The sequence below is a fragment of the Rhodofomes roseus genome (genome assembly GCF_022264815.1).
Source record: "Rhodofomes roseus strain CIRM-BRFM 1785 chromosome Unknown C8Q71scaffold_35, whole genome shotgun sequence".
In the NCBI taxonomy this organism is placed as follows: Eukaryota; Fungi; Basidiomycota; class Agaricomycetes; order Polyporales; family Fomitopsidaceae; genus Rhodofomes; species Rhodofomes roseus.
The window spans coordinates 1-23906 of NW_025952991.1; the positions used below are offsets into that span (position 1 = coordinate 1).

The following is a 23906-nucleotide window of genomic DNA, read 5'->3' on the forward strand; positions in this document are numbered from 1 at the left end:
TCGACGGCGCGTATCGTTGCGCGGCCGAGGAGGCATGTTGACCATGAGCACGAGGGGCAACAGCCCAACATGCAAACACGGCCACGGACTAACGGATGCCCACGTGTGTCTACGTCGACACGCCGATCCTGAACTCTTGACTCCCCGCAAACTTCGCGAAGGAGATCGCCCGGCGGTCGGAAGTCACACATCAGCTGTCGAGCACGCGCGCGCTGCTCGACAGAGCGCATCGCGAGCGGGAAGTTCTGTCAGTGGCTGTTGCGCGCCGCAAGGTAGTGTGCTGGTGAGTCTCGCCCGCCCGCTTTCTCTCGCCCCCAGCCATTCCGTGCTCGTCTGTTTCACCTGGGGCTTGGCGTGCTGCCTTTGAGTTCATACTCGATGCCGGTGCATCAGTGCGCATTGCGTCTGCACGCGTCGATGAAGCGATTGAGGCTATCGTACGGACAACACGGAGGGCGAGTACGACGTCAGATGATGGTGTACTGTACAGTAGACGATGGTGGTAATACTGTAGTGTAAATATGCGTGAATTGATTAGAATAGCAATGCACTTTTGCATTGCGTTGAGCTCATTTTTGTCACCCGTTTGACGTGAATTTGCGTGAATTCGAGCAAATTGAAGGGGGGGGTCAAGGTAATGGGGTGTCCAGGAAATTGACGCAAATTCGCGCGAATTTGCGGATATTCGCGCGGGGTGGGTTTCCTGATGCGTGCGCGTGACAGTTGGCTAGTCAATGTTTGTGTGAGTGCCTAGCTTTTGTCTGTACTACTCCTGCCTCTCCTTTGTTCTAGTACCGCCTATAGATCTGTGATTAGTATATCTGTGTTTGCTTCACATGGGCATACAGTCTTGCTGTCATCATGTAGTGCAATATATCTCTTTTTATGTAATGTCATGCTGTGTGACAGTGAGCAGAGCATATGTGTACCCTTCTTTGTGATCTGATGCATGTATTGTGGACTCATTGCAGAGTGAATGTGTCTCATTAGAGTCTTGTTATGAAGGACTGTGTCTTACATAGTGTACATTGTGCCTCATTCATACAGAATTAGCACAGGATTAGACAGGATTATGGACTAATTAGGGCAAATTAGTTTTGGGGTTGAGGAAAGTTCACTAACAGCTAATGTCACTAATTAGATCTATTTTGTCATAAGTTTGTCTCATCTGTTGTTATGAGATCTCATTAGGGAATTCTGGTTTTCCTGATGCACGTCCTGCACAACTTCGTACTCCTGAGAGATCTGCGCGCATGCAGCACACATACACGTTTTCCTTCGCGAAAATCTGCAGTGTTCTCGCCAGGGCGTGAGTATGACACCCTTGCTCTTCCACACGACAATCACTTCGAAGGGACGGACGGCGCAGTGCTCGATCGGGACCACAGCTCGGAGCGAGGTAAGATTGTGGTGCTTGTCTGAGGCAGGCACACAGAGACCGGGTCTTCTGCCAAGCATTGACTCAGTTGCATACCATTAAACACGTCGGCCGTGCTCCACGAGATCCAGACGGACGTCGTACCGCGTAGTCGAGTCGCAAACAGTGAAGATAATACGCAGACGCGTGTGCTGAACACGACGCGGAGCGCGTTGTTTACATCTATTTTCCACACACGTGACTCGGCCTACGGCCGAACGTCGCAGGCCCGCATACCCGTGTCCAGTGGTACAAGACTAGCAAAGCGCGCATCGGGTCTCAGCCACACACCTTGCTCCCGACCATATCATTATGCCGCACGGTTGGCCCGTAGCCCGGACCCCGCTGGCACCAGGTAGACTGTCCTAAGTGATCTATGGAGTGCGCTCACGCCCAAGATCTGCGAAGTATCTGAACCATGAGAAATACCAACCGACGTCGCGCGAGGCAGTGTTGTTGCGTACGGAGACGCGCACACGAAACACTGGCCGACGTCCTTCAATGACTACTAGTAAACCCCTCTTCAGCTCTCTCTTTGCTCGCCAGGCGATAAGCATCTAAAGATATCGTTCGCGCTAGCTAACAACAGACCTCTATGATGTTCCTCGAAACTGGCTCATGACGCCGCCGGGCAGTACCAACGGAAGCATCGACATCTGTAATGTGTGTTGCATAACGATGTTAATCGTACGTGTCTCTTTCTAATCCAGCAAATGATAGCTAAACCCGTCAAAGTAGAATAAATCAATGGAAAAACACTGCAAAGCAACATTGTAACGGTTGTGTGACCGTACAACGAGCGAGGAATGCTAGCAAATATTAACTGTGCGGTGAGCATCTTGATTCTTGCTGATGCATAGAAGGGAGGCTTACCCACATCTTCGTCCGGGTTACGCAAAGGACAATGTCTAATGCCCTCCTGAGATGTGGCATTGCTCGGTGAGCTCACGCACATCATGTCTCCAAACACCTGCGTCCTGAATCACTCTTGGATAGCGCGTCCAGATAGCGGCATATTGTCCTTTCCACACGTGTTTGAAGAGTTGCAAGACGTATTGCTCCTGAGAACGCAGGAGTGCAGGCTCCGCAGAGCCGGACAGGCTCGGGGCACTAAGCCCAGCTGCCACGCAAGCACTGCTCAGCGTGACTGGAAAGACGACGACAACAACTGCCCTTACCGGTACGTCTCAAAGTCTGAATAGTGTCGCGAACGTGATTCGCGAGAGTGTCTCTGACTTCCTCATTCGCTCTGCAGTGGTGACAGACGACGTAGGCAAGCGGCCTCCCCGCCTGGTCGTCCGGTTCCAGATTGGCTGCGATGATCGACGATGCGTCGAAAGTCTGCCTCAGAAACGCGATCACGTCGATAACCCAGGCGAGCGGGCGCGTCGGCAGACAGATCACAAGGGAGCCGCCCCAGGCGATGTGCTGCAGCGCCACCAGCAGTTGCGCATATATCAAGTAGATGTCGCGGTCGATCCACAGCGTAACGTCATCGGGCAAGGCGAGTGCGGCGCTCGCCAGGACGAGGTCGAACCCCTCGGGAGGGGTGTTTCCTGCAATATGCGTGAGTGAGCATCGGTGTTCCCGAAGCGATTCGTACTTACTGATAGCAGCTTGGCCATCTGCGATGCGGCATACGTCCTCACCGCGCTCTGGAGCCTGGAATTGCGCATGGAAAGGGTCAAACTGCGTGCGGATGATGGTTGCATCCGGACGAAGGTTGATTCCCACTCCATGCGCACCCCCATTGATGCCCAAGAGCGAGGCGGCGAAGCCGCTCGGGGCACCGTCATAATCAAGGTCGAGGACGTGGTGTGTGTGGCCGAGGCTGTGTTGTAGGTGCAGCGGGGCTGGGATGCCCGAGGGGGCGGCACGGTTGTGCTGGCCCTGCGGGGTGACGGCGGGGCCGGGGGCGTCGCCACGGAGGCGGCGCACCTCCTGGTCCAGCACCAGGAGGTTCTTAAAGGTGGCTGACGCATTGAAGAAGGGAAGCTCGGCGCTGGTGAGCTGAGATGCGATGTTGCTGTGGGTGTCGCTCATTGTGATGGTCGGTGACTAGCGGTGAGTGCTATGACAGCGGAGGTGAGCAACGGGGCTTGGGGTGCAGACCGTCGGTTGTGGTAGTACTTATGTTCCTCTGCAGAGAGCCGTCAGCGAATGCATTCACTTACATCACTGCGAGCGGTGCACCGCTATCGCGACACGAGGCTAGGACAGCAGAAGCCTCAAATGAACCTGGTATCCCACAAGTGGGCTGCGGATCGAGTAGCCAGTCGGAGGATCGGAGACCTCGTCCGCACCACCGCAGTGCCTAGGTTTGGTATATGTATCTGACTATCCCATCGTACTGAATGAGATGCCTAGGACCATGCGGTGTGTGGTGTTTCGAGCTGCGCGGTGCTTCGTCAACATCGCCCATAACCCGCAAGTGCTCTGCCAACATGAGCAGCTCCGAAGTCTGTCAGAGCTCGTTGTATGCGTCATACTATATAGCCAGGTACGCTCGAATAGCCAAGGGAGCCTAGTCTTCTCACTGCGAAGCGTGTACTGTTCATCATCCACTTGAGCCGAGCCGACTGCGCACTACTCGACTCGGCCGCCGACATGAATGAAGCCAATCGCAGATGGATATCCCACTGTACAACTGCGCGTCGAGCCACCAGCACTCCCCAATCCATCTATCGAGAATGTTGTCTGCTTCGTGTACAGCGGTACTCTGGGGCTATGAGACCGCATACACTGCCTGTCGGTGCGAATAGAACCGGCAACCCGGAGGCTGAGCGCGTCCGCAGAGCCCCTCAAACACGTTTTTGGAGCGAGTACAGACATCCCTGATCTGGATGTAAATGTGGAACCTGGATCAACGTGTGCACTGTGGAAGCTGTGGGTGTTACTCGGACGAACTCTTTGGAAGGCGCGAGAGCTCGTCAGGTACCGTGCGTCACAGCCTGAACGTGAGCAGTACTTGGCCTATGCCTGTGACTCCGGAGTGTGCCAAAGTCAAATGCGTTGTCTTCGTTGGTACTTGGATTGCATACGTGCAATGTAGTGCAGTAACACACGTAGAGATAGATGCACGGTGTGAGGAGAAACCCGGCGTGACGTCGGACAGATACGTTCCTTGCTCTTTTGATTCGATTGGGTGCTACTACTATACTACAGACTCTGGATCTAGTACGGTACGAACCATCCACTCGATACGATGCTCGACGACTCTACCAGCGCGCCGGAGACTTGAGAACCGCACCTGAACGGGGGCAGGTCGTCTCGGGCGTTCCAGACTCGCGCCGACAGCGGTCGCTCGTCGTAGCTTGACGGGAGTCGAAGGACATTGTCACCCGGGCGGGTGTCTTCACGTTCGCACTTTCTCTTTATGGTAGTCCTCTTGCCTGTTTCGGTTCCGGCTCGTGCACTCCTCACGTTTCACACTTTCAGTCAGTTCACGTCATTTCACTTTCGTCGTGGACGTCATTTAGCTCGAGCGAGCTCCGCATTTGCCCGTTCAGCGTGTACTTATACCGCGGGCCTGCGCCGCGGGGACTCATCGAATCTTCCCCCTTCTCGCAACTCTCCCTGAGGACGTACAGACTTCAAGAGGCCTGACCGCGGTCCCTACCTAACTTCAGTACGTGATACTTACAGTATGAAAACGCTGGTCGTCGTCGTTGTCTCTAGTGGATCGAGGTTTCCTTCCTCCCTCTCCCTCGCCCGCCAGACATACATATGATGCTCCTCGACATGCGCACGAATATACGACTTATTCTCCGACGGGGATATTCGATGACTCGGAGGCTGCTACTAGTCCTAGGTCAGTCTGCTTGTTACACCTCTACATACCTTCTTAGTGTTTCAACAGGTCGTGGTAGTCGTGGTGTTCCAGCTTGAGCGCCAACCCCCCTCGCCGTCGGGCTCGGTGTGAGTCATTCGAGATGACAAGCGCGTCGCGGTTCGGTCCCCGACGCGCGCCTGCTGCTCCAACGTCAGCCGCCATTTGACCGCCATGATCTCAGCAGGTACCATCCATGCCCTCTTCGCTTCCCTCTCACCATGGCCCACACCCCCGACGAAAAACGCGAAAACCCACAGGAAACACCACCGAGGTCGCGCTGGAAAGTCTGGCAAGACTGGGACCTCCCGCCATGGATATCGTCCAACTTGCGCTCGACGAGAAGTTGGAAGATGCTCGTTAGGTGCTGGGTTGCGTCGTGGGCCGCGTTCATCATCTTGCTACCGCACGCCTCGCTGAGCACGCTGGGAAACACGTACGTACCATTTTGCGTCGCATATATGCGCACTTCTGACGCTTGGGGAATCGACCCGCAGAGCGTTCTTCACCCTCCTGGCAAGCCTGATGGCTCCGCCGAACATGCCCTTACAGCTCTTCATTTTTGTGAGCAGGTCGAACGCTATCCTTCTGCGGCTGCTCTATATTGACCACGCTCGTATAGGTCCTCATGACTATCATCATCGGCCTGTGCCTTGGATGGGCTTTGGGGGCGGCGGGGATGGCTGCAGCGCTCGCGGCACGTAACCAGTTGTTGCTTAAGTCAGAGCTAGAGAGGGTGCAACAGAGGTACGTACGCCCAGTCTCTTAATCGGCACCGCCGTTCCTGTGCCTCCCACCTGTTCCACTCATCCGATGCCGTTTTGGTGCGCAGTGTTGCAGGCTTGGCGAACCCAGACGCGCTTTTCGAAGCAAGCATTTTCGAAGGCGCATTCCTCGACACACGCTCGTCTGTCCTCTTCGGCGTCTTCCTCGCCATCGCTGTCTTCTTTCTCTCCCTCCTCCGCGCGTACGCCCCTAGGTTGACGATCATGTCCATCTTCGGAACGATCGCCGTGGACATCTACTGCGTGAGTGTTATATTATGAATGTTCTTTGTATCTGTGTGGAGGAATGCACTTGTTCGACATGGACTCGTACGACGGTAATACTGATTATGCCTCCAACAGAGTTATGGGCCGCTCTTCCCGTTTGCGCAATATACGATCCTAACCTCGTTGCTCATCTCCCTGTCTTGCTACATGGCCATCGGCCTTGTCGTCATCATATTCGTTTTCCCGGAGACCTTGAACCACGCGACACTTACGACGGTCACGACTCTATTCGACAAGCTGGAGGCTCTCATCATACTGCAGGAGGAGGTTCTATCTATCGGTGGGCAGCCGAACGATGGATCGTATGACGAGAGTACTAGCAAGGGACCGACAGAGCAGACCCTTGGCGAAGCACTGGCGGAGGGAAGTCCTCTCCTCACCAAGCTAGCAGGCGGTCGGGACGCGATGTTGGGCGTGGCGAAAGGCCGTGAGTGCTTTTCATATTGTATGTGTCGGCGCCGTACTTAGTATATCGCAGTGGGCGGACAGCTGCCCATGCTCAACCTCGAGTTCAGCTGGGGGAAGTGGAGCGGAGACGACATCAAGACGCTCGAGAAGCCGATAGAGGGCGTTGTCGGACGGGTCGGTGCGTCCTGTGCCTCGTGCTTGCAATGCAGACGAATGCTGACCGACGTCTTCTCAGCTGCGTTGCAAGGGTTCGGGCGGATTCTCGGGAGCTCTCTCCACCGACATTCCCCATCCCAGTCCGCCTCGCGCATGTCCACGCATGACGCATCCACGGGGTCGGCCGACACTGGCAGCCGGGATTCAGTCATGGGCGACACGCAGCTCTTCCGGGAACTGCGTGGGTCGCAGAGCCGCTATACCCCTGACCTCGTCCCGTTGCCCGAGCTCATCCCGGTCCTGCACTCATGCACCGCGCCTCTGCGTGCCGCCGTGGTGGAGGTGCTCTCGTCCACGCGCGCCGTGCTCGACTCCGTCAACACGCGGCGATACAAGCGCGGAAGCACCGCGCACCTCGACGAGTCCCTCGTGCAGCTTGGTGCCGCAACACAGTGCCTGACAAGTGCCCTCGATGCGTTCCGCACGACGGACCGACTCGCGCTCCTCGAGCCATTCGCGCCGTTTCTCGACCCACGCCCCGACCAGGAGCTCCCGAAGGCGGGGTCCACGCCCTTCCGCTCGCTGTTCATCGTCTACGTCTTCGCTGCGAACCTCGTGTCCGTCGCCACGGCGGTGCGCAGCCTAGCCGAGAGCGTAGCTCGCACGGCGGGTGCGCGGCGGAGAAATAGGTTGTGGGGCCCGGGCGCGATTGCGCTCGGCAAGGTTCTCGGGCGCCGCCGGAGAGGTGAGGGAGGTGGCGTAGACAACGATCTTGGCGGACAGGGCGCCCTGGGAGAGGCGCCGCAGGGACCGGTGGGACAGAACTGGGAGAGGGAGGAGACAGTATATCGTGAGTTACTCCTTCTTGACTTGGACTGAGTGCATACGACGGGTGTGCTGACGTGCTGGGATTCAAGGCAGAGACCCGGATGGTCGGCCTCCCAGTAATCCTGTCCAGTATGTGATGAATGCCATCCATCGAGCGTGGTTGTGGGCGCAAACTCCCGAGGCCTTGGTGAGTGTGACTCTTGTTTCAGTGGTATTTGTAAGCTTACAATCTTCCAGTTCGCATTCAAGATGGTGTTTATCTCTATTGCTCTCTGGATTCCGTCGGTTTGTCGTAGCAGCGCCCGTAAGTGTTCTCATCCATGTTCCGTGCACCCTAAGGTCTGATAAAAACGTCCCTGCCTCTGCAGACTTCGTATACGAACAGAAGGGTTTATGGTACGTCCGGCTCGGAATGTTGCTGAACGCGATGCTTACTAGCACGCAAGGGCCTTGATCATGGCGCAGACAACGCTGAACATCTACGCAGCAGATCAGATCTTCAAGTGCGTGTTATCCACAATTGGCCCGGAACTGACTGGTGATGTTGTTCATGTGTAGTATCTTTGCACGGACACTCGGCACATTCGTCGGTCTCGTCCTTGGGCTACTGTCTTGGTATCTAGGTGAGTCTCAGTTTGCCATTCCGTGAAAGAGCAGGATTGATAGAGCATCGGTGCAGGCTCCGCCAAGAGCATCGGTAGTCCGTACGGCATGGCGGCTGTTGTTGGCGTGTTCCTAGTGCCCGTTCTGTTCTTCAGGTTATTCACCCCGATGCAATACCTGTCGGGTGTCATTATGACTGTGGTGCGTTTCTTGACTACTCTCACTCAACGAACAAGCTAAAGAGCCTGCTGCTGACAGGTTACCTGGGCACTTATAATTGGGTACTCCTGGCTCGATGGCCATATCGCCGTTCTCGGGAATGTCGGTATTGGATGGGGCGTTGCTTGGCGAAGATTTGTGCTTGTCATCATTGGTATGTTTTATACCCGCGATTGAAGACACACGTCGTGCTCATGTCTGACGATCATACTGCTAGGCGTCGCAGCGTCGTCCATCATGATGATACTCCCTCCCCAGTCTGCACGTCGCTCCGTTCGCCTCCGTTGTGCCTCGACAATGTCAGCGATTTCCTACCTCTACTCCCACCTCACCGCGGCGTGGATATCTCCGAAGCCGTTCTCCGAAGGAGACAACGATGATGCAACTGGCCCGGGCAAGTTGCTATGGGTCCAAGAATACCGCGAGCGCTTCCTCGAGATCGCACAGCAGCTCCAAGTTTTGAGAACGCAGGCGGGGATGGCGAAGTTGGAGGGGAACGTGAGGGGCAAGTGGCCGGCGGAGGAGTACGCGCAGCTGGTCCAGGTAGAGAGCGAGATGGCCTGGGCTCTAGGCGTCGTGAGTGACGTCGCTGATTCATGATCAATGTGCCTTGAACTGACCACTAGAGCAGCTCGGTGGTTCGCTGAGCCAACTCGACGATGATACGAGGATGGGGCTGTTGAAGCATACCGTGGCCGTCAACCCGAACTTCGTGAGTCAATCTGACGCTGACTTCCTGCCAGTCACTGAGCGGCCTGCTATGACTGTAGATTGGCGATGTGATGTCGGCATTCCTCCTGGTCTCCCAGTCGCTCCGAACCGGCGAACCTCTCCACCAGGCACAATCCGAAGACCTCATCGAGCGCGCATTTTACCACAGCACTTCGCCCACAACGATGCCGGGGCTGGATGCGGAAGCACTCAGAGATTCGCGGCTGAAGCGGCTGCAGTCCATCACTACGTACGAGTACATGTTCTACGCCAGCGGGGTTGTTGCGGTATTCCGCATGCTCGAGGTGAGGTGCTATATGCGCTCTATTGGGTCGAGGTTGCTGAACGTTGGATTAGGGCTTGAACGAAGCGAGGCAGATCACCGCGAGGCTCTGTGGCGAGATTCCTCTCGAAGGCTTTGATGCATGGAGGGAGAGGTACCAGCAAATGGCGTAATGCTACTACCCAATGTATCTATCAATTTTTGGTATGCCGTGCTAAGTGCAGGTCGGTGGCATAATCAATGAGCTACAGTATTAACTAAAGACACGCGCCAGCCGAGACAGCTCGGGGTTGTAGACATGCTTGAACGGCATGAGTGCTCGTAGATGCACTATTCTCCTGTCACTGCAGCGTTGTCGTTACGAACGAACATTGCGCTCCTCCAAGTCGAGAATGTCCACAGTAGGCAACACTGTCCGAACCACATAGAGATGGCACGTCTCAACGGTTTGACCACTGTAACGCTGCCGTCGACGTGAAGAGACTTTTGAGTCTCCGCCGGATGCCAGCGCGACGACTCGGAGGCGGCGGACTGTTCCGCGACGTGAGCACTGGTCGGAGCACGACAAGATCTCTTAAAGGGGCTCTGGCGGACTAGTGTATGCTATACGTGGACATGATCTTTGTTCTCAGGTACTATCATGTACCAGATCTGACGACGAAGCAGCCTGCGAAATATCCTCAAGTTGAATTGTACGTGTATATTGTAATCCAGCAGGTGACAGTCACAGCCTCATCATATCGTACACACCCCGGGGCAAAGCAAGAGATACGCGACAACAAACATGATAGCGACTTGGCAAAACAAAGCAAGAGAAAGCACAGCGAACAAAGCAGAGACGGAGCAGCATAGCACTGATCAACTACATGTACAAAGGCGCGGCATGAAAAGCAGAATGACGGATGCTAACATCGGTACATATGGACGGCGCGGTGAGTGCGCTGTTCATGATTTGAAGAGAGGCTTACCCATTCCTGTTCAGATCGCCTAATGATCTCCATGTCCACCTACAATCTCGCGGTGATCAGTGGACAAGTCCGTTCATGATGCTGCACAAGAAAGGCTTTGGAAGCACTCACGTCCTATCAAGGCCAGATATTGCTTGTAGACAGCATCGTGCTGGCCTTTCCACACGGGTCCGAACAGCTTCAGGACGAACTCTTTCTGGCGGACCAGGATGTCGTTCTCTGGGACGCCGGAAAGGCACGGGGCGAGCGGCCCACTGCTGACACCTAACACAGCGTCCATGTTAGCATGACAAGCGCAGCCTCGAGGACGAGCGCCCTTACTGGTGCGCCTCAAGGACTGGATAGCGGTTTGAAGGCGACTAATGTGTATGCGTTTCGTACCATCGCTGGCTCCGCAGCGGTGGCAGACGACGTATGCAAGGGGCCTTCTTGCCTGGTCGTCCGGGGCCAGATTGGCCGCGGTGATGTGCAACTCGTCGAAAGCCTGCCTCAAGATTGCGATGATATCGACAACCCAAGAGAGCGGACGCGTCGGCAGGCAGATCACCAGGGACCCGCCTAGGGCGACATACTGCAACGTGACGAGGAGCTGCGCGTATATCAAGTGGACATCGCGGTTGGTCCACGACGTAACGTCTTCGGGCAAGTCGAGGGCAGCGTTGGCTAGGACAAGGCCGAAGCCTCCGAGAGGGGTGTTTCCTGTGTTCCGTGCGAGTGAGCAATGATATCCGCACAGCGGCTCGTACTCACTGATAGTGGCTTGAGAATCAGCGATGCGGCACACGTCCTCGTCCCGCTCTGGATCCTGAAACCGCTCACGGATCTGGGGGTCAATCCCCGTACGGTTGCGTGATGCTTCCGGACGGACACTGATCCCCACCCCATGCGCACTCCCATCGATGCGCAAGAGCGAAGTGGCGAAGCCGCTCGGGGCCCCGTCATAGTCGAGGTCGAGGATGTGGCTCTGTTCAAGTTGTAGGTGCAGCGAGGTTGGCATGTTCGAAGGGGCGGCGCGGTTGTGCTGGCCCTGCAGTGTGAAGGCGGGGTCGGGGGCGTCGCCGTGAAGGGCGCGCATCTTCTGGTTCATAGTCAGGAGGTTCTTAAAGGTGGCTGAGGCACCGTAGAAGGCTTTTTCGAAGCTGGTGAGGTTCGAGGCGATATCGTCAACGGCGTGGTCCATGGCGATGCTTCAGTGGTTGGTACTGGTGATTGCTGTAGCAAGTGAGGTGAGTTTAGGGGTTGAGCTGCAGACCGTCGACTATGACACTGATATTTATGCTCATCCACAGCGGGTCAGGCAGTGTACTCACTGCTTTCCCCTCGGACGATGCGCCGCTACGGCGACACGAGGCTAGGACAGTAGAGGCTCGTATGTCCATAGTGGGCCGCGGAGCAGCCAGTCGGAGCATCGGAGGCCTCGTCTGCATCACCGCAGTACCTGGCTCTGATGAATTGGTGTTCCGTGGTACTTGATGAGGTACGTATTATGGTCGTTACTATACTCACGGTGCTTCGTCCACATCGCCCGCCGACGCGAGAAAGGTAGAACTCGCAAAAATGGGACACAGCAATCATTCGTGAACATGACGCACTTTTCAAAGTCTCGAACGGTAATTCACCCTGATTCTGGTACGCTCTCATTCGCTTGTTGTGGAGCAATGGACTTTTGGCCTCCAGGGAGTCGCTGGCCAGTGCACCACCGGTGGTAGCTGTACGCTGCTCACATCGTGAGCGGTGTACTACGGTAAGTACCAGGTATTGCTTTCTGGATCGGCAAACCCACCCTAGATCGTCTTCTGCAACTGGTTTCCCTGTCAGGGTTGGCACTGTCATTGAAATTCATGCATTTCCTCTATGATAGGCCTTGGCGTCTCCCATTGGCGAATTTCGGCTTTAATCTGCTTGAATGCATCGCCCCCTTGCTGTGTGAAGCAGTACGTACTGCCCATTGTCCACACTAAATCACAGATACAACCCGAGTCAACTACGTATTCCACTCGACCGCCGAAGCTGATCTCGAGTCACCCAATCCACACTCTGTGCTGCACCGAGTCACCGGCACGGTCGTCGAAGGCGCAAATAGTAGACGTTCACATCGAGAACGCTGCTTCGTATGCGGTACTCGGGAGCTACTCTGAAACCGCATGCACTGCTATACCGGTGGAATTGGTTGCCTAGGCCGTGAATAGCATCGAAGCTGGGCACATCGACATGCAAACACGTTTCCGGACCGAGTACAACTATCCCTAGCGTGCCTGCGGAATGGATCAACGTATTCAAAGTAGTAAAAGCGCTGTACTTGGGGGGAGTCCTTCGAAAACGCAGGATCTTTCCAGGCGCAAAACATCCTTATGCCAAAGGTTCTAGGTCTGGGCTTCTGCCAGTGACCCGTACATCGCAGCCTATACGTTCACCCAAGGAATACATGTGAGGAAAACATTCAAAGCTTCGAATTTCGACGGAGGGGGGACTCGCGAGGGTATTCGCGCGGGTCATTAGTCGGTCATCCTCCACCGTACAGAGTTCCTGATAACCACAGCGGCATACGTCTGTAACATCCCCGTGCTCTATGGCCACACCCCTTTGACCGTTTTGGGTGTCTTGCAGAAGATCTTGTGCTGCGGCCAGTGTTCTCTCTGGCAGATGGCAGGGCAGTACCTGTGCACTGAGAGGTGTCAAGCGCACATAAGATCTGCGTATGCTGCAAGGCTGCGCGCCGCATCTTTTCATGGGAACGTCCGCTATCTCTTCGCGCTGGAAACCCGCGCAGGCAGCCGTGGGTAACAGTGGGAACTCGGGCGAGTCCTCCGGGGCAGGGTGGGGTTGCGACGAGAAGCCCATGGCACGCGCCGTCTCTCAGTGAAGCTGACGGACCTTTTCCGCACACGGACCAGTGCTTGGGTCAGAGACGAGGTGGTACTGTGGCAGATGATGGAGCCGATGACCGGCCAGATCAAACAGCTACTATTCTGTGAGTCAAGACGAAGACGTACGTATATTGTGATACGTGGCATGTGGCCTTTTCCTGCTGCGACATCCTCGCAGAAAGTTGTCCTCGGGGTCAGCCACTGGAGATTGTCAGACAAGTACTGATGGGCTTACTGACCGCAGAATCCGCAATACCATCTCTGAGTATGCTTGATACTGGGATAATTGATTGCGGTGAACTCATTGGCGTATCGTTGAGTCTCTTGGGCAGGAAGGCCTGCCCGCGTTAGCTTGAGACACATCTCAGTCTCGACGCGCCGCTGTTGGTCTCCAAGCGGTCGTCAGAGGCCCTAGGGTCATCTTCCGACGATCCATACGCAGTTAGTGTAATGTGTATGTAGTACTTCAAGTTCAAGTTTGTGCTACTGTGCCAAGGCCGGTGCGCCTCGGTGGCGCCCAAGGTGCTCGATAGTAGGCGCTTGCCCTTGCGTTATACCGTGACCGCGTCCGAGTCGATACTACCGAACGGCAGCATACAGTATACTTCGAACTTGCGTTGGCACATGTCTCAAAAACCACTGCCAGATGGGCCGGAGTACCTCCATTTACTCCTGCTGCTCTACGGCTCGAAGAAAGACGACCAATTGTCCGACGACCGCTTTGGCCAGGACCAGCGACGCGTCGAGGTCGACCTCCGTCTCAAGCTGCCGCGCACAGATATGCATCCACCAGAGATTGACCGGTATGCGCGCGAGTTTGTCTGGCTCAACTACGCCAGTGTCAAGCACACGCAAAAGTGGCACTGAGTTCTGTGGTACGTCTGCTGGGTGTCCTCAATGCACTGGTGTCTCAGGCCAAACGCGCCCGCAGACAAGCCTGCGCGAATGTCGCAGCAAGACGCCGCGAGCTGGGCCCATCTCAAGCCACCGCGCATCAATCTCTACGTGAGTTACAAACCGGATCACCATTGTGCTCAGACCGACCCTCGCACACTTGTCCACCGCAGTTACACCTCGTCTGCGACCCCAGTACAGGCCCATGCGCCTTGAAGCTCCGGGAGGCGCATCTCTTCATGGCGGCGACAACTGGCTTCCCGCCGCAGCCACCTGGCCCACGCGAGAATCCGTTTGAATATTCGCCCATGGCCGTCTGCGCAGGCTGCCAGCGCGAGGAGACTATGGACATGCTCACGAAGAAGTGCAGCGGGTGCGATCTCACCAGGTGCGTGGGCGGTTGTATGCCTCGACTTCTGAATCGCTGAACTTCGTGGCGACAGGTACTGCTCGCCCGACTGCCAGAAGAAACACTGGCGCGAGCATAAAGCGTTCTGCAGGACACCCAAGGCGGTCAAGTGGGTGTGGCCGTAGAGCCTGCCAAGTCGGAAGGACGGATGAACTTGCAATCATACCGGTTCCAACACGACGGTACAGCCTGTAGACGACCTTACCATATCGCAGAAGCTTGGGACCTTTTTCGGGGTCTACGCGCCCACAGCCCGGTCGTCTCAGCACGTGCCATACTGTGTATGAGTATTGCTATTCTGTACGACATGTTCCCTGTATCATCACCCATTGACGCACTATCTTGAACCAGGGTGCATGTATATTACTCGAAACGAATCCGGCCGAGCAACCTCGGCGTATCGCTAACCAAGCGTGGTACACCACCACCGGCTTGATCGTTCAGACTGCCACTCTGCGCTGCATGCATTTCATCCCGCTTTGTATTGAAGGCGATACCCCGAGCACCTGTAGAGCTCGTGGCATAGTGCCAGCCTTCAGTCTGCATCGTGCCGGACATGCTCTTGCGTCTTCCATAGAGTTCGCAGAATCCTGCATACCTCCACATGTTGATACATCCCAGTCATCCACATTGAGGCCCAGGTATACGATAGCTGTACGCGCTGCGGAAACGTGTTCGAGGAGCTGCGCAGCCCCAGGTCTACCGAGTCTCGAGGGCCTAGCCCTTCGATTGTACCGATATGCAGCGTCTGCGGTTTCATGGTACTTAGCTCCCGAGTACCATCTAGACGAAGTACGCAGCGTTCTTGACATATAGGTTGGCATGCGCCTTCGGTGACTACGCCGGTGACTCGAAGCGCAGTACACGTTATCTAAAGGGACCTAGGATCAATTTCATGTCGGAGGCAGAGTAGGATGTATAGTCGACCCGGTTCGTATCTGTCATTCAGGATGGACTGTGGAAGTATACACTGCTACGCAGCGATCAAATGAGATTCCCTGGGCAATTCGCGTGATCAACACCTGCGGAGCTGAATGAAGAAATCCGCATACCTGCCGCGTCCACAGGACGTACTTGCAGTGACACCGTAATCCGGTGCAGGAGAAGGAGTTCCGGCACGAAGTTCCTGTCGCAGCGAGTGAGACTTCGTGCGGGAAACCTGCTCGCAACACGGGCGGTGGACAGCTGTCGCCGGTGGTGCATCGTGGTTCGATCCCCTGCAGGCTGGTCATCTAATGCTCCATAATGACTCAGTGAGAGCGCACCAGGCTTGGAGCGGCCCACATGTGGACATGTCCTAGCTTTCTAGGAGATCGCTGTCTTTGTGTCATGATTGCATTTGAGCAAACTTCATCGCCTCAACGGCTCCTCGCTGCCATAGCCATGGTGGGCGATGTCGACGGGGAACCCTGCGCCCTACTGAGGCTACCAGCGGTACTGCGCGACCTAGGAGGCACTGTGTTCAGCGCGAAAGAACACTAATGGATCAAACCCAAGTACTGCGGGGGTGCAGACGAGGTCTCCGATTTTCCGACTGGCCGCTTCGCAGTTCATTTGGGGTACACTAGATTGAGTTCAGACTTCTGCTGTCCTAGGCTTGTGTTGCGGTAGCAGCGCATCACCTGCAGGAACATAAATGTCAGCGAAGCAGTGAACAGTCTGCAGCCCAGGTCCCACTGTTCGCCTCTACTGCCATAGTGCTCGCCAGTACCAACGTCACGATGAACTTGCATGACATCTACGACCATATTGCCTCCCAGCTCACCAGCTTCGAACTCCCCTTCTTCAACGAATCAAACACCTTCAAGGATCTCCTGGTTCTGAACCGGGAGATACGCCGCCTCCACGGCAATTCCCCCGATCCCGCCTTCACCCCGCAGGGCCAGAGAAGCTGTCCCGGCACCCCCTTGAACAACGCAGCCCCGCTGCAGCTACAGCAGAGCCTCGGCCGCATCCAACAGCTTCTCGACCTCAATTGTGACGGGGCCCCGAGCGGCTTCGCCACCTCACTCTTGCACATCAATGGGGGTGCGCATGGAGTGGGGATCAATCTTTGTCCGGACGCTCCACGCATCCGTACGCAGCTTGACCCCCCTCTCCGTGCGCGGTTCCAGGATCCAGAGTGTGGTCAGGACGTATGCCGCATGGCCGATGGCGAAGCTGCTATCAGTAAGTGTGAACCGCTGCGGGAGCATCATTGCTCATTGAATGTGTTTGTTGTAGAGAACACACCTCGCGTAGGCTTCGACGTCGTCCTGGCCAACGCTGCACTTGCCTTGCCCGAAGACGTTACGTCGTGGACCAACCGCGATGTCCACTTGATATACGCGCAGCTCCTCGTCACGTTGCAGTATGTCGCCCTAGGCGGGTCCCTGGTGATCTGCCTGCCGACGCGTCCGCTCTCTTGGGTTGTCGATGTCATCGCAATCCTGAGGCAGGCTTTCGACGGGTCGAAAATCACCGCTGCCAATCTGGAACCGGACGACCAGGCAAGAAGGCCGCTTGCTTACGTTGTTTGCTACCGCGCAGCCAGCGAGGGTGCGAGGAACCTGCTCATGAGTCGCCTTCGCGACGCTATTCAGGCTTTGAGACGTACTAGTAAGGCTACGAGTTCTTTTGTTCTTTTAGTAGTGCTTATGTGCGGACCCGTGTAGCTGGGGCTGTCACCCCGAACCTGTCTGGTGCAACCGAGCCAACGATCCAGGTGTCCCAGCAACAGTTCGTCCTGGAGCTTTTCAAACCTGTGTGGAGAGGCCAGCACGATGCTACCATGAAGCAACATCTGAAAGCGATACAGGGTGAGTGCACTCACATTAGCCTTCCTTCGCCAGTATCAAGAGCAAATGCGACAGATCGAGCCAGAAAGTCCTAGGTGGTCAATGAGACCATTGAGGTCACAAGCAACCTGCCTGGAGTCCTGGACTGAACTGCGTAAGCATTCCTTCACTCGAGTATTGTATTTCACTGTGAGCTCACCTCGCCCTTGATGTACTCGCATCTCTCGCCCTGCATCCCACTCTTCGTTGTTGTACGCCATTCAGTGATGTCTCTGCTTTCTTCGCTGTGTTATATCGTGCTATGCTTGCTTTCCCGTATGTCTGAATTTTGGTCCCGGAGTGTGTACGATATGACGAGGCTGTTACTATCATCTGCTGGATTACAAAGAGTCATGTACGAACGTATTTGCTGGCTGCTGGCCGCATGCAATGCAAACGTTGACTGGTCCATTGCTGGTATCCACATTGGTAGAGGCGGACTCGCTCTACATACTGTTGAGTGTTTCAATTACGTCTCCAAGAATCAAATGAGAGCTTGAAGATCCAGTATGAATTCACTACAGACAACGCCAATGAACGACAATGCTTGAAGTGGCAGGCCCCAGGTTAAGTCAGTGGTAAGAGGTGGTAAGTTATGTACAAGGAAAGTCGGCCGCCGGCGGCTGGTCGCGTTCGGCCTTGTTCAGCCACAGCGCTCGGGCTGACCGTGACCGCAACTTAAACTTGTTCGCAACCATGCCTGTCTTTCCGCTACCTCTGCTAGCTGCCGTTCTGTGCCGTTTCTCCATCCCTTGCATTCACTCACACCCAGTCACCAATGAATACTGAACTTACCCTGAGAGGCGACTTCAACTCTCCGGGTCTCGTTTACGGTTGACGCGTTGACGGCGTATGTCTGAACTACGACGGTCATGGCTCGAAAGCCGCGTACGCTCACCGGTAGGGACAATGGTCTATCTACGGTGCCCCGATTGCTACGATATCAAGAGGGTCTGATAGCTTGGAGTGAGGGGTTGGGTGTCATGAGGGTGCGTATTGAATATTGCGAAATGTTGTGGTTGTACCGGTCGTCGACGTACCCGGACTGATATCGTCGAGCATGGCAGACGGATCGATGTTCTGTTGCTGTGCTACTCCCAGCGCGTTTCAATCGCTCATTGCGGAGTTATCTAGGATTCCACGTCCTGGACAGCCGCATACAGAACGACTCCGCCGGACGAAGAGAAATCCTAGACGGTGCATACACCCTATGGTCCTGAACGGAATCGTGAAGCGCTTTCACGATGCTAGGGCTATGCTTCGATGTGCGCATGCGTCGAGATTGCGACTGAAGGGCTGGCCTTAGAGTGTCGTGCCCCCCTTCCGCCCGTGGAGGTTAGCAGCGAATGATACGGGTGATATGGCGTTTGCGAACGTGGCTGTTATTCGAACGTCGTTCCTGATGCAGATTCATACATAGCATAGCCTCAAATGAGGAGTTGACGATGCGTTCTGACAGCCACCTCCTTCTCGCAGGACGATTGTCAAGAACTGTCAGCCCCGTTTCTTCAGCGCGATTGAATGTGAGCCGGTGTATCGGTCTACGTCTATTACTGGAACAGCCATGGTCCTAGGGATCCACTTTTAACAGAACTAACCCGTGTATTTGGGCCGGTGCTCGATACCGCATGGCGCCGTTCTCGGAAGTGCTGTGCGTGCGTAGGCGAACCCTCATACTGGAAAGATGCAGAAGCCGCAGCCAATGCGCAGGCACTGTCGAGTCATGACGGCGACCGGTGGATAGTTGGTGGGTTCACGGTCACTTGTATGTGGTCACGCCGCAAGCATAATGGCTGTGACACGAGTCGCAGTCACTCCTCATGTATATTTGCATTGCACTGGTATGTCTGTTTACCGTTCGAGTCTCTTCGTGTCAGCTTACGCCGCAGTCCTTCTCTAGCGCAACCCGGAAGCACGTACCAAATCGCAGTCCCGTCGAAGCGCAGTCGGTACCTAAGTCATCATAAGACACCTTCGCTCCTTCTCGTTCTCGAGGAGCTTGTATTAGAACTGCCGGGCGCAGGACGGGCTGTGCCGCGCTCCACGGTTCATTCGTGTACACTTCCAAGTACATTACCCACGACACCAGGAATGGACTGCCTACTTCGGCAACGATGTGTTCCACCGAATGTATGGCCCAAATATGCCGTCTATGGTATTCTCTCGCCCTAGAGGAGCTATTGTGGATCGAGTCGTATTGCTGCGCGTGTCCGTAGTTAGTAACAGCCTCGTCGAATGAACTGTCATATTCGTGGAATATGCATACAACGTGTAACTGTCCGCCTGGCGGTCCTACGGTCCACCGCCGAGTGGGCTGTGTTCATTGAAGGCTTCTGCTATGTCGTGGTACCGTCAGTGTCAGCGTCGTCTTTACGCAGCACACTGCCTTGAGTCCACTGGTCTACAGAGAAGGAATAAGTATCGGCATTCCAAGTAAGACTGCAGGGGCCAAACTCTTCGTTCCGTTCGCCATGATTTCTCGCTACAAGACTATCGCCGGCGTCGACGCCCATACCGACCGCGTACTGAATGTTAGCCCCATCCCCATCCTACCTCGAAGCTCACCAGCTTCGAACTCCCCTTCTTCAATGCGTCGCCCGCCCTCCGCCTACTCCTGGCATTGAAGGAGCTTTGCCGCGCGGTCCGCATCAACGGCGGATCCAAACGGGCCTACCGGCGGGCGACCCACTTGAATGCTGATTTCGGCACCTAGAAGACTTCAATCCAACTATTGAAGAAATTATTGAATTAACTACTCACCATCACTGCAGTCCGTAGGGACTGCAACCTGGGCAATATCCACCACTTCCTTGACCACGGCTGCATACTGCGGCCAGGCAACTTCCCACCTGGCTCTTGCGAAATACATCTATGCTGAGCATGGGCATCACTTTGCTGAAAAGACCGGCATCCCGGTGCATAGTGGTTTCCGTACCTGCAAAAGCATGGACCACTATACAACAACTTATCCCAGATCGCAAAGGAGCGATCAGCAACTAACTGGGAAGGTATGTAGTGCAATCATTCTCCTACAAATATATTGAATCGAATCAAACATGTAGAATACATCCCATCATCAGGCTTTGACCTGACGGCAGCAAACGCCGTAATCATACTCGCGGAAGGACCTGTGTCATCGGCCAACGTCAATGCGACGGCCATCTTCCACCCCTCCCCCATTCCGATAGGGCGACGCTCACCTCCGTAGCGAATGCATGTGCATCGGCTTGGGAGCGCCGACACGACGCAATCCACCTCGACTACGATTGAGCCCTCGACAACAACTTCTCAGGTAGGAGTCCAGCTCCAGTGGCAACACTGCGCGATGCTGATCGTCGTTTGTATGTTACAGCGGAGTGGCCCGGTCACCAAACATAGGCGGTTTGCACGACCCACACCCGTTGTCCTTCAGCAGACACGCGCTGCGCAATTGGACGCGGTTCGACCAGTCGGCGGAGCCACCCTGCCGTACAATCTCTTCACGACCACGCCCGGAAATCGAACGGCGGGAGCAACGACCAATGGCGGGGAATAGCAGTCGTTCATGCTACTTAGCCTAGTTCATGACAGCTGTGAGTATGCTCGACCATGTGCTGATGACTTACTCACCGTTACCGTTACCGTTTCGATAGAGCCCGCGTTGCCCTACACTCCTACTTGTCTGGCCTTTCCGTGTCTCTGCTGAACAATTCTGCAAGACTTTCCTTCGATTCGTCTTACTTGCCCTGCGCTCAGCTCGTCTGCAGTCGCCGGATCACTTTGCCTGTTCAATTGTCGCCCTGTAATGTGTATATGATAAGCAGAGGTTGTCCTTTCGTTATTTAGTTTGCTCTATTGCTGTCCGCTCGTCCATTTCGTGCTTGGTTAACGACTATGCTTGGCCTTCATTCCGTGTTTCCAGTTCTGCTCGTGTTTGTTCAATGCTCACCTGTACCTTTACTGCCGGTCAGTAACCGTGGACGTCGCCCTTCCCTTGCTTGCTTGGTCTGCTACTCCGGCGAACGCATGGCTCACAGGGCCGATCGTCCGATGAACCTGTCAAGCCTGCGATGTCTGCAGAAAGGAAACCTAGTAACACATCTATTGGTTACAGAGCGCGACTCACCATGTCCTTCATGAGATGTCACCGCCCTCGTCTGTCCTTAACGAGCCTCCGCAGAGGCTACTCGCGCCTTGCATCGACGCGATCCGTGAACCGTAGCTCTCGCTTGATGTACTGGCTAGCTTTGAACCTAGCGACGCTGGGAGCTCCTCAAGACATGTAGAAGGTCGACAGGAAGAGCGTAGTCGTCCGTGGTTTGTCCGTGGTGGTGGTAGTGGTCCAACGCCGCTGCTGTTCAGCGCTTACGCTCGGCCGCAAGTTATCCGCGCACAACGACCACACGCTCTGACAGGAATACGTACTGCTGCCGGCACCAGTTTCCTTTCGACTTGATGTGTCTATCGTCGACGAGTTGGTAGGCTGAGATGTTCCTTCAGCTGCTGTGGTTGTCGCTCGGACTGTGCTCTAGCGTTTCGTACGCGTTTGCCGTGTCGTCGGACCTGCAGAACGTCTTCCAGGCGTCGAACAACGTGGACATCGGAGATGGTGTACTGACGACCATCTCTGCTGAGGGAGCTGATCTAGAGGATATCTTAAATTTGGCAGAGGTGAGCACGTTCAGTCAGGAAACCTATGTTCGTGCTTGAACGAACGTGCAGGCCGCGAATGCGGACGTATGGCGCATAACTCGCTCCGAGGTCGATGTCTATTTCCCTACCGCCAAGGGGTTCACTTCATCGCCTTTCGATGACGACGCCTTCACCCACAACTCGACATACATCCCTCGTTCTGCGCGACCTACGAGACAGGCATCTGATCCTTCGTCGTGGAACCTGACGTCTTTGGCCAATACTACTTTCCACTCGGAATATCATCCTTTGGACGAGATAGAGGACTTCGTTCAGGTCATGGCAGGTATGTACCCCGACCTGGTGCAGCTGGTGAACATCGGGCACTCGGCGGAGGGTCGGGAGATGGCCGCGATGCGGATATCGAAGCCTGGCACCAAGACGAAGGTGAAGCCAGGCTTCGTCTTGACGGGTGCGCAGCATGCCAGAGAGGTGCGTGCGCTTTAGCAATACCTGGCGATGGACGGAGCTGACGACTGCGCAGTGGGTCGCAACATCGACAGTGCTGTATCTGACCCACGCCCTTGTGTCGAGCTCCTCTGAGGCCTATGCGATGTCTTCGCTGCTGGACCTGTATGTGCGTGTCATCAATGGTCTCTTCTTGTGACCCGAAGTCCGATTACGAGGCCGACAGGACTTCCACATCATCCCTGTGCCAAACCCAGATGGCTATGTCTACACTTGGGAGCACGATCGCTTCTGGTATGTACCAGATAGTAGACACAGTTCGTTGTTGCCGAGCATGATAACTCCAGGTACAAGAACCGTCAGATTATCGGACCCTACGAGAAGTGTGTTGGCATAGACATGAACAGGTATTCCTGCTAGTTCTTCACTCGTACGCATCCAAGCTCACATAATCCTATTCAGGAACTGGGTACGTAGTGAAATCCCGAACACGCCCTGACTGACAGGCTCCGCAGGGTCACAAGTGGAAAGCCCGAGCAGACTTCCCAACTGCAACAATCAATAAAAAGTCCAAGACGCCGACGGACCCCTGTACGCCGTGGTACCCAGGCCACCGTGCATTCGAGTCACCGGAGGTGAACAACATCGCGAACTACATCACGACGCTCCCCGCGCTCAAGGCATACCTCGACTTGCGGAGCTATGGGCAGATGGGTGGGTTGTTATTGTCTTGGCGGGGCACCAGCATGACTGAGCGGCGACGCGACAGTGTCGACGCCATTCGCGTACTCGTGCAAGAAGACGGCAAAGGATGCGGAGGACCAGATTGAGGCGGCACTTGGCGCTGCGCGGGCGATCAGGCTCGCGCATGGGACGTCGTTCACTGTCAGTCCTTTATCGTGCATGCGCCGTTCAGACACCTGACAACAGTCTATCCGCAGGTTGGTAGCCTCTGCTCTATGCTTTACAAGTGAGCGGTCTGCTGAGTGCGTCAGTTCGGCGCTGATGATCTATGATAGAGCTCCAGGTAACGTCGTCGACTGGATGTACGCCAAGGCGGGTATCAAGTACTCATACGCCGTACACTTGCGCGACACCGGCACGGTATGTGATCGCCACCCACCAGACATACTACGCTGACGGTCTGTGTTCCTGCAGTATGGTTTCTCGCTACCGCCGGAGTGGATTAGGCCTGTCGGCGAGGAGACAGCCAGCATGGTGCAGTTCCTCGCGGAGTTCATCATGCTCACTAAATGTAGGTAACCTACCGCGTGGTTTATTGCGAAAAATAGCTAACGGTCGGTTTGAGGACATTGAACTGTCTCGGACTCGTGATGTGTGCGCTCGTGCTCTTTTGCTCTCAAGGC

The 23906-nt window shown here is 55.3% G+C and overlaps 6 protein-coding genes across 6 annotated transcripts; 4 read left to right on the plus strand and 2 right to left on the minus strand.

Moving 5' to 3' along the window:
• Window positions 1-2059: 2059 nt before the first annotated feature.
• Window positions 2060-3926, minus strand: C8Q71DRAFT_911623 (uncharacterized protein). The gene is made up of 4 exons (XM_047929137.1): window positions 3025-3926; window positions 2596-2973; window positions 2291-2537; window positions 2060-2240 (listed from the first exon to the last, which is right to left on the minus strand). Exons 1-3 carry the CDS (start codon window positions 3458-3460, stop codon window positions 2326-2328), a joined length of 1026 nt encoding a protein of 341 aa, XP_047773167.1. The 5' UTR covers window positions 3461-3926; the 3' UTR covers window positions 2060-2240; window positions 2291-2325.
• A 1479-nt stretch (window positions 3927-5405) lies between these two features.
• C8Q71DRAFT_788478 (uncharacterized protein) lies at window positions 5406-9768 on the plus strand. The gene is made up of 19 exons (XM_047925222.1): window positions 5406-5682; window positions 5744-5810; window positions 5869-5993; window positions 6079-6274; window positions 6374-6578; window positions 6633-6725; window positions 6777-6884; window positions 6942-7712; window positions 7780-7877; window positions 7928-7994; window positions 8059-8086; window positions 8137-8193; window positions 8249-8313; window positions 8370-8494; window positions 8552-8666; window positions 8730-9088; window positions 9144-9224; window positions 9283-9528; window positions 9581-9768. Exons 1-19 carry the CDS (start codon window positions 5468-5470, stop codon window positions 9677-9679), a joined length of 3120 nt encoding a protein of 1039 aa, XP_047773168.1. The 5' UTR covers window positions 5406-5467; the 3' UTR covers window positions 9680-9768.
• Window positions 9769-10204: 436 nt separating this feature from the next.
• Window positions 10205-11654, minus strand: C8Q71DRAFT_911625 (uncharacterized protein; the record flags this gene model as incomplete). Its single annotated transcript, XM_047929138.1, has 5 exons — window positions 10205-10411; window positions 10475-10513; window positions 10586-10738; window positions 10796-11173; window positions 11225-11654. The coding sequence occupies 4 exons, from the start codon at window positions 11652-11654 to the stop codon at window positions 10494-10496; spliced, it is 981 nt and encodes a 326-aa protein (XP_047773169.1). The 3' UTR covers window positions 10205-10411; window positions 10475-10493.
• Window positions 11655-13965: 2311 nt separating this feature from the next.
• On the plus strand, window positions 13966-14769 carry C8Q71DRAFT_862920 (uncharacterized protein; the record flags this gene model as incomplete). Its single annotated transcript, XM_047928092.1, has 4 exons — window positions 13966-14198; window positions 14256-14346; window positions 14409-14623; window positions 14679-14769. The coding sequence occupies 4 exons, from the start codon at window positions 13966-13968 to the stop codon at window positions 14767-14769; spliced, it is 630 nt and encodes a 209-aa protein (XP_047773170.1).
• Window positions 14770-16711: 1942 nt separating this feature from the next.
• Window positions 16712-17935, plus strand: C8Q71DRAFT_788503 (uncharacterized protein). The gene is made up of 4 exons (XM_047925223.1): window positions 16712-16813; window positions 16868-17242; window positions 17299-17566; window positions 17621-17935. The coding sequence occupies exons 1-3, from the start codon at window positions 16789-16791 to the stop codon at window positions 17514-17516; spliced, it is 618 nt and encodes a 205-aa protein (XP_047773171.1). The 5' UTR covers window positions 16712-16788; the 3' UTR covers window positions 17517-17566; window positions 17621-17935.
• A 3858-nt stretch (window positions 17936-21793) lies between these two features.
• On the plus strand, window positions 21794-23802 carry C8Q71DRAFT_824952 (uncharacterized protein; the record flags this gene model as incomplete). The annotated part of the gene is made up of 11 exons (XM_047926268.1): window positions 21794-22110; window positions 22162-22563; window positions 22616-22708; window positions 22766-22833; window positions 22887-22946; window positions 23002-23008; window positions 23055-23253; window positions 23309-23424; window positions 23481-23509; window positions 23559-23643; window positions 23698-23802. Exons 1-11 carry the CDS (start codon window positions 21928-21930, stop codon window positions 23800-23802), a joined length of 1347 nt encoding a protein of 448 aa, XP_047773172.1. The 5' UTR covers window positions 21794-21927.
• Window positions 23803-23906: the final 104 nt, after the last annotated feature.

What these genes read in the sequence shown, in the direction of transcription:
- C8Q71DRAFT_911623 (XM_047929137.1), bottom strand. Translation starts at nt 3,460, where the DNA reads ATGAGCGACACCCACAGCAACATCGCATCTCAGCTCACCAGCGCCGAG. An exon ending in AGATGGCCAAGCTGCTATCA is followed by an intron (nt 2,974 to 3,024) that starts GTAAGTACGAAT and finishes CGCATATTGCAG; the next exon opens with GAAACACCCCTCCCGAGGGG. An exon ending in TCAGACTTTGAGACGTACCG is followed by an intron (nt 2,538 to 2,595) that starts GTAAGGGCAGTT and finishes CTTGCGTGGCAG; the next exon opens with CTGGGCTTAGTGCCCCGAGC.
- C8Q71DRAFT_788478 (XM_047925222.1), top strand. Translation starts at nt 5,468, where the DNA reads ATGGCCCACACCCCCGACGAAAAACGCGAAAACCCACAGGAAACACCA. An exon ending in CGCAAACTCCCGAGGCCTTG is followed by an intron (nt 7,878 to 7,927) that starts GTGAGTGTGACT and finishes ACAATCTTCCAG; the next exon opens with TTCGCATTCAAGATGGTGTT. An exon ending in TGGCCTGGGCTCTAGGCGTC is followed by an intron (nt 9,089 to 9,143) that starts GTGAGTGACGTC and finishes CCACTAGAGCAG; the next exon opens with CTCGGTGGTTCGCTGAGCCA.
- C8Q71DRAFT_788503 (XM_047925223.1), top strand. Translation starts at nt 16,789, where the DNA reads ATGGCCGATGGCGAAGCTGCTATCA. An exon ending in CGATGGCGAAGCTGCTATCA is followed by an intron (nt 16,814 to 16,867) that starts GTAAGTGTGAAC and finishes TGTTTGTTGTAG; the next exon opens with AGAACACACCTCGCGTAGGC. An exon ending in TCAGGCTTTGAGACGTACTA is followed by an intron (nt 17,243 to 17,298) that starts GTAAGGCTACGA and finishes GGACCCGTGTAG; the next exon opens with CTGGGGCTGTCACCCCGAAC.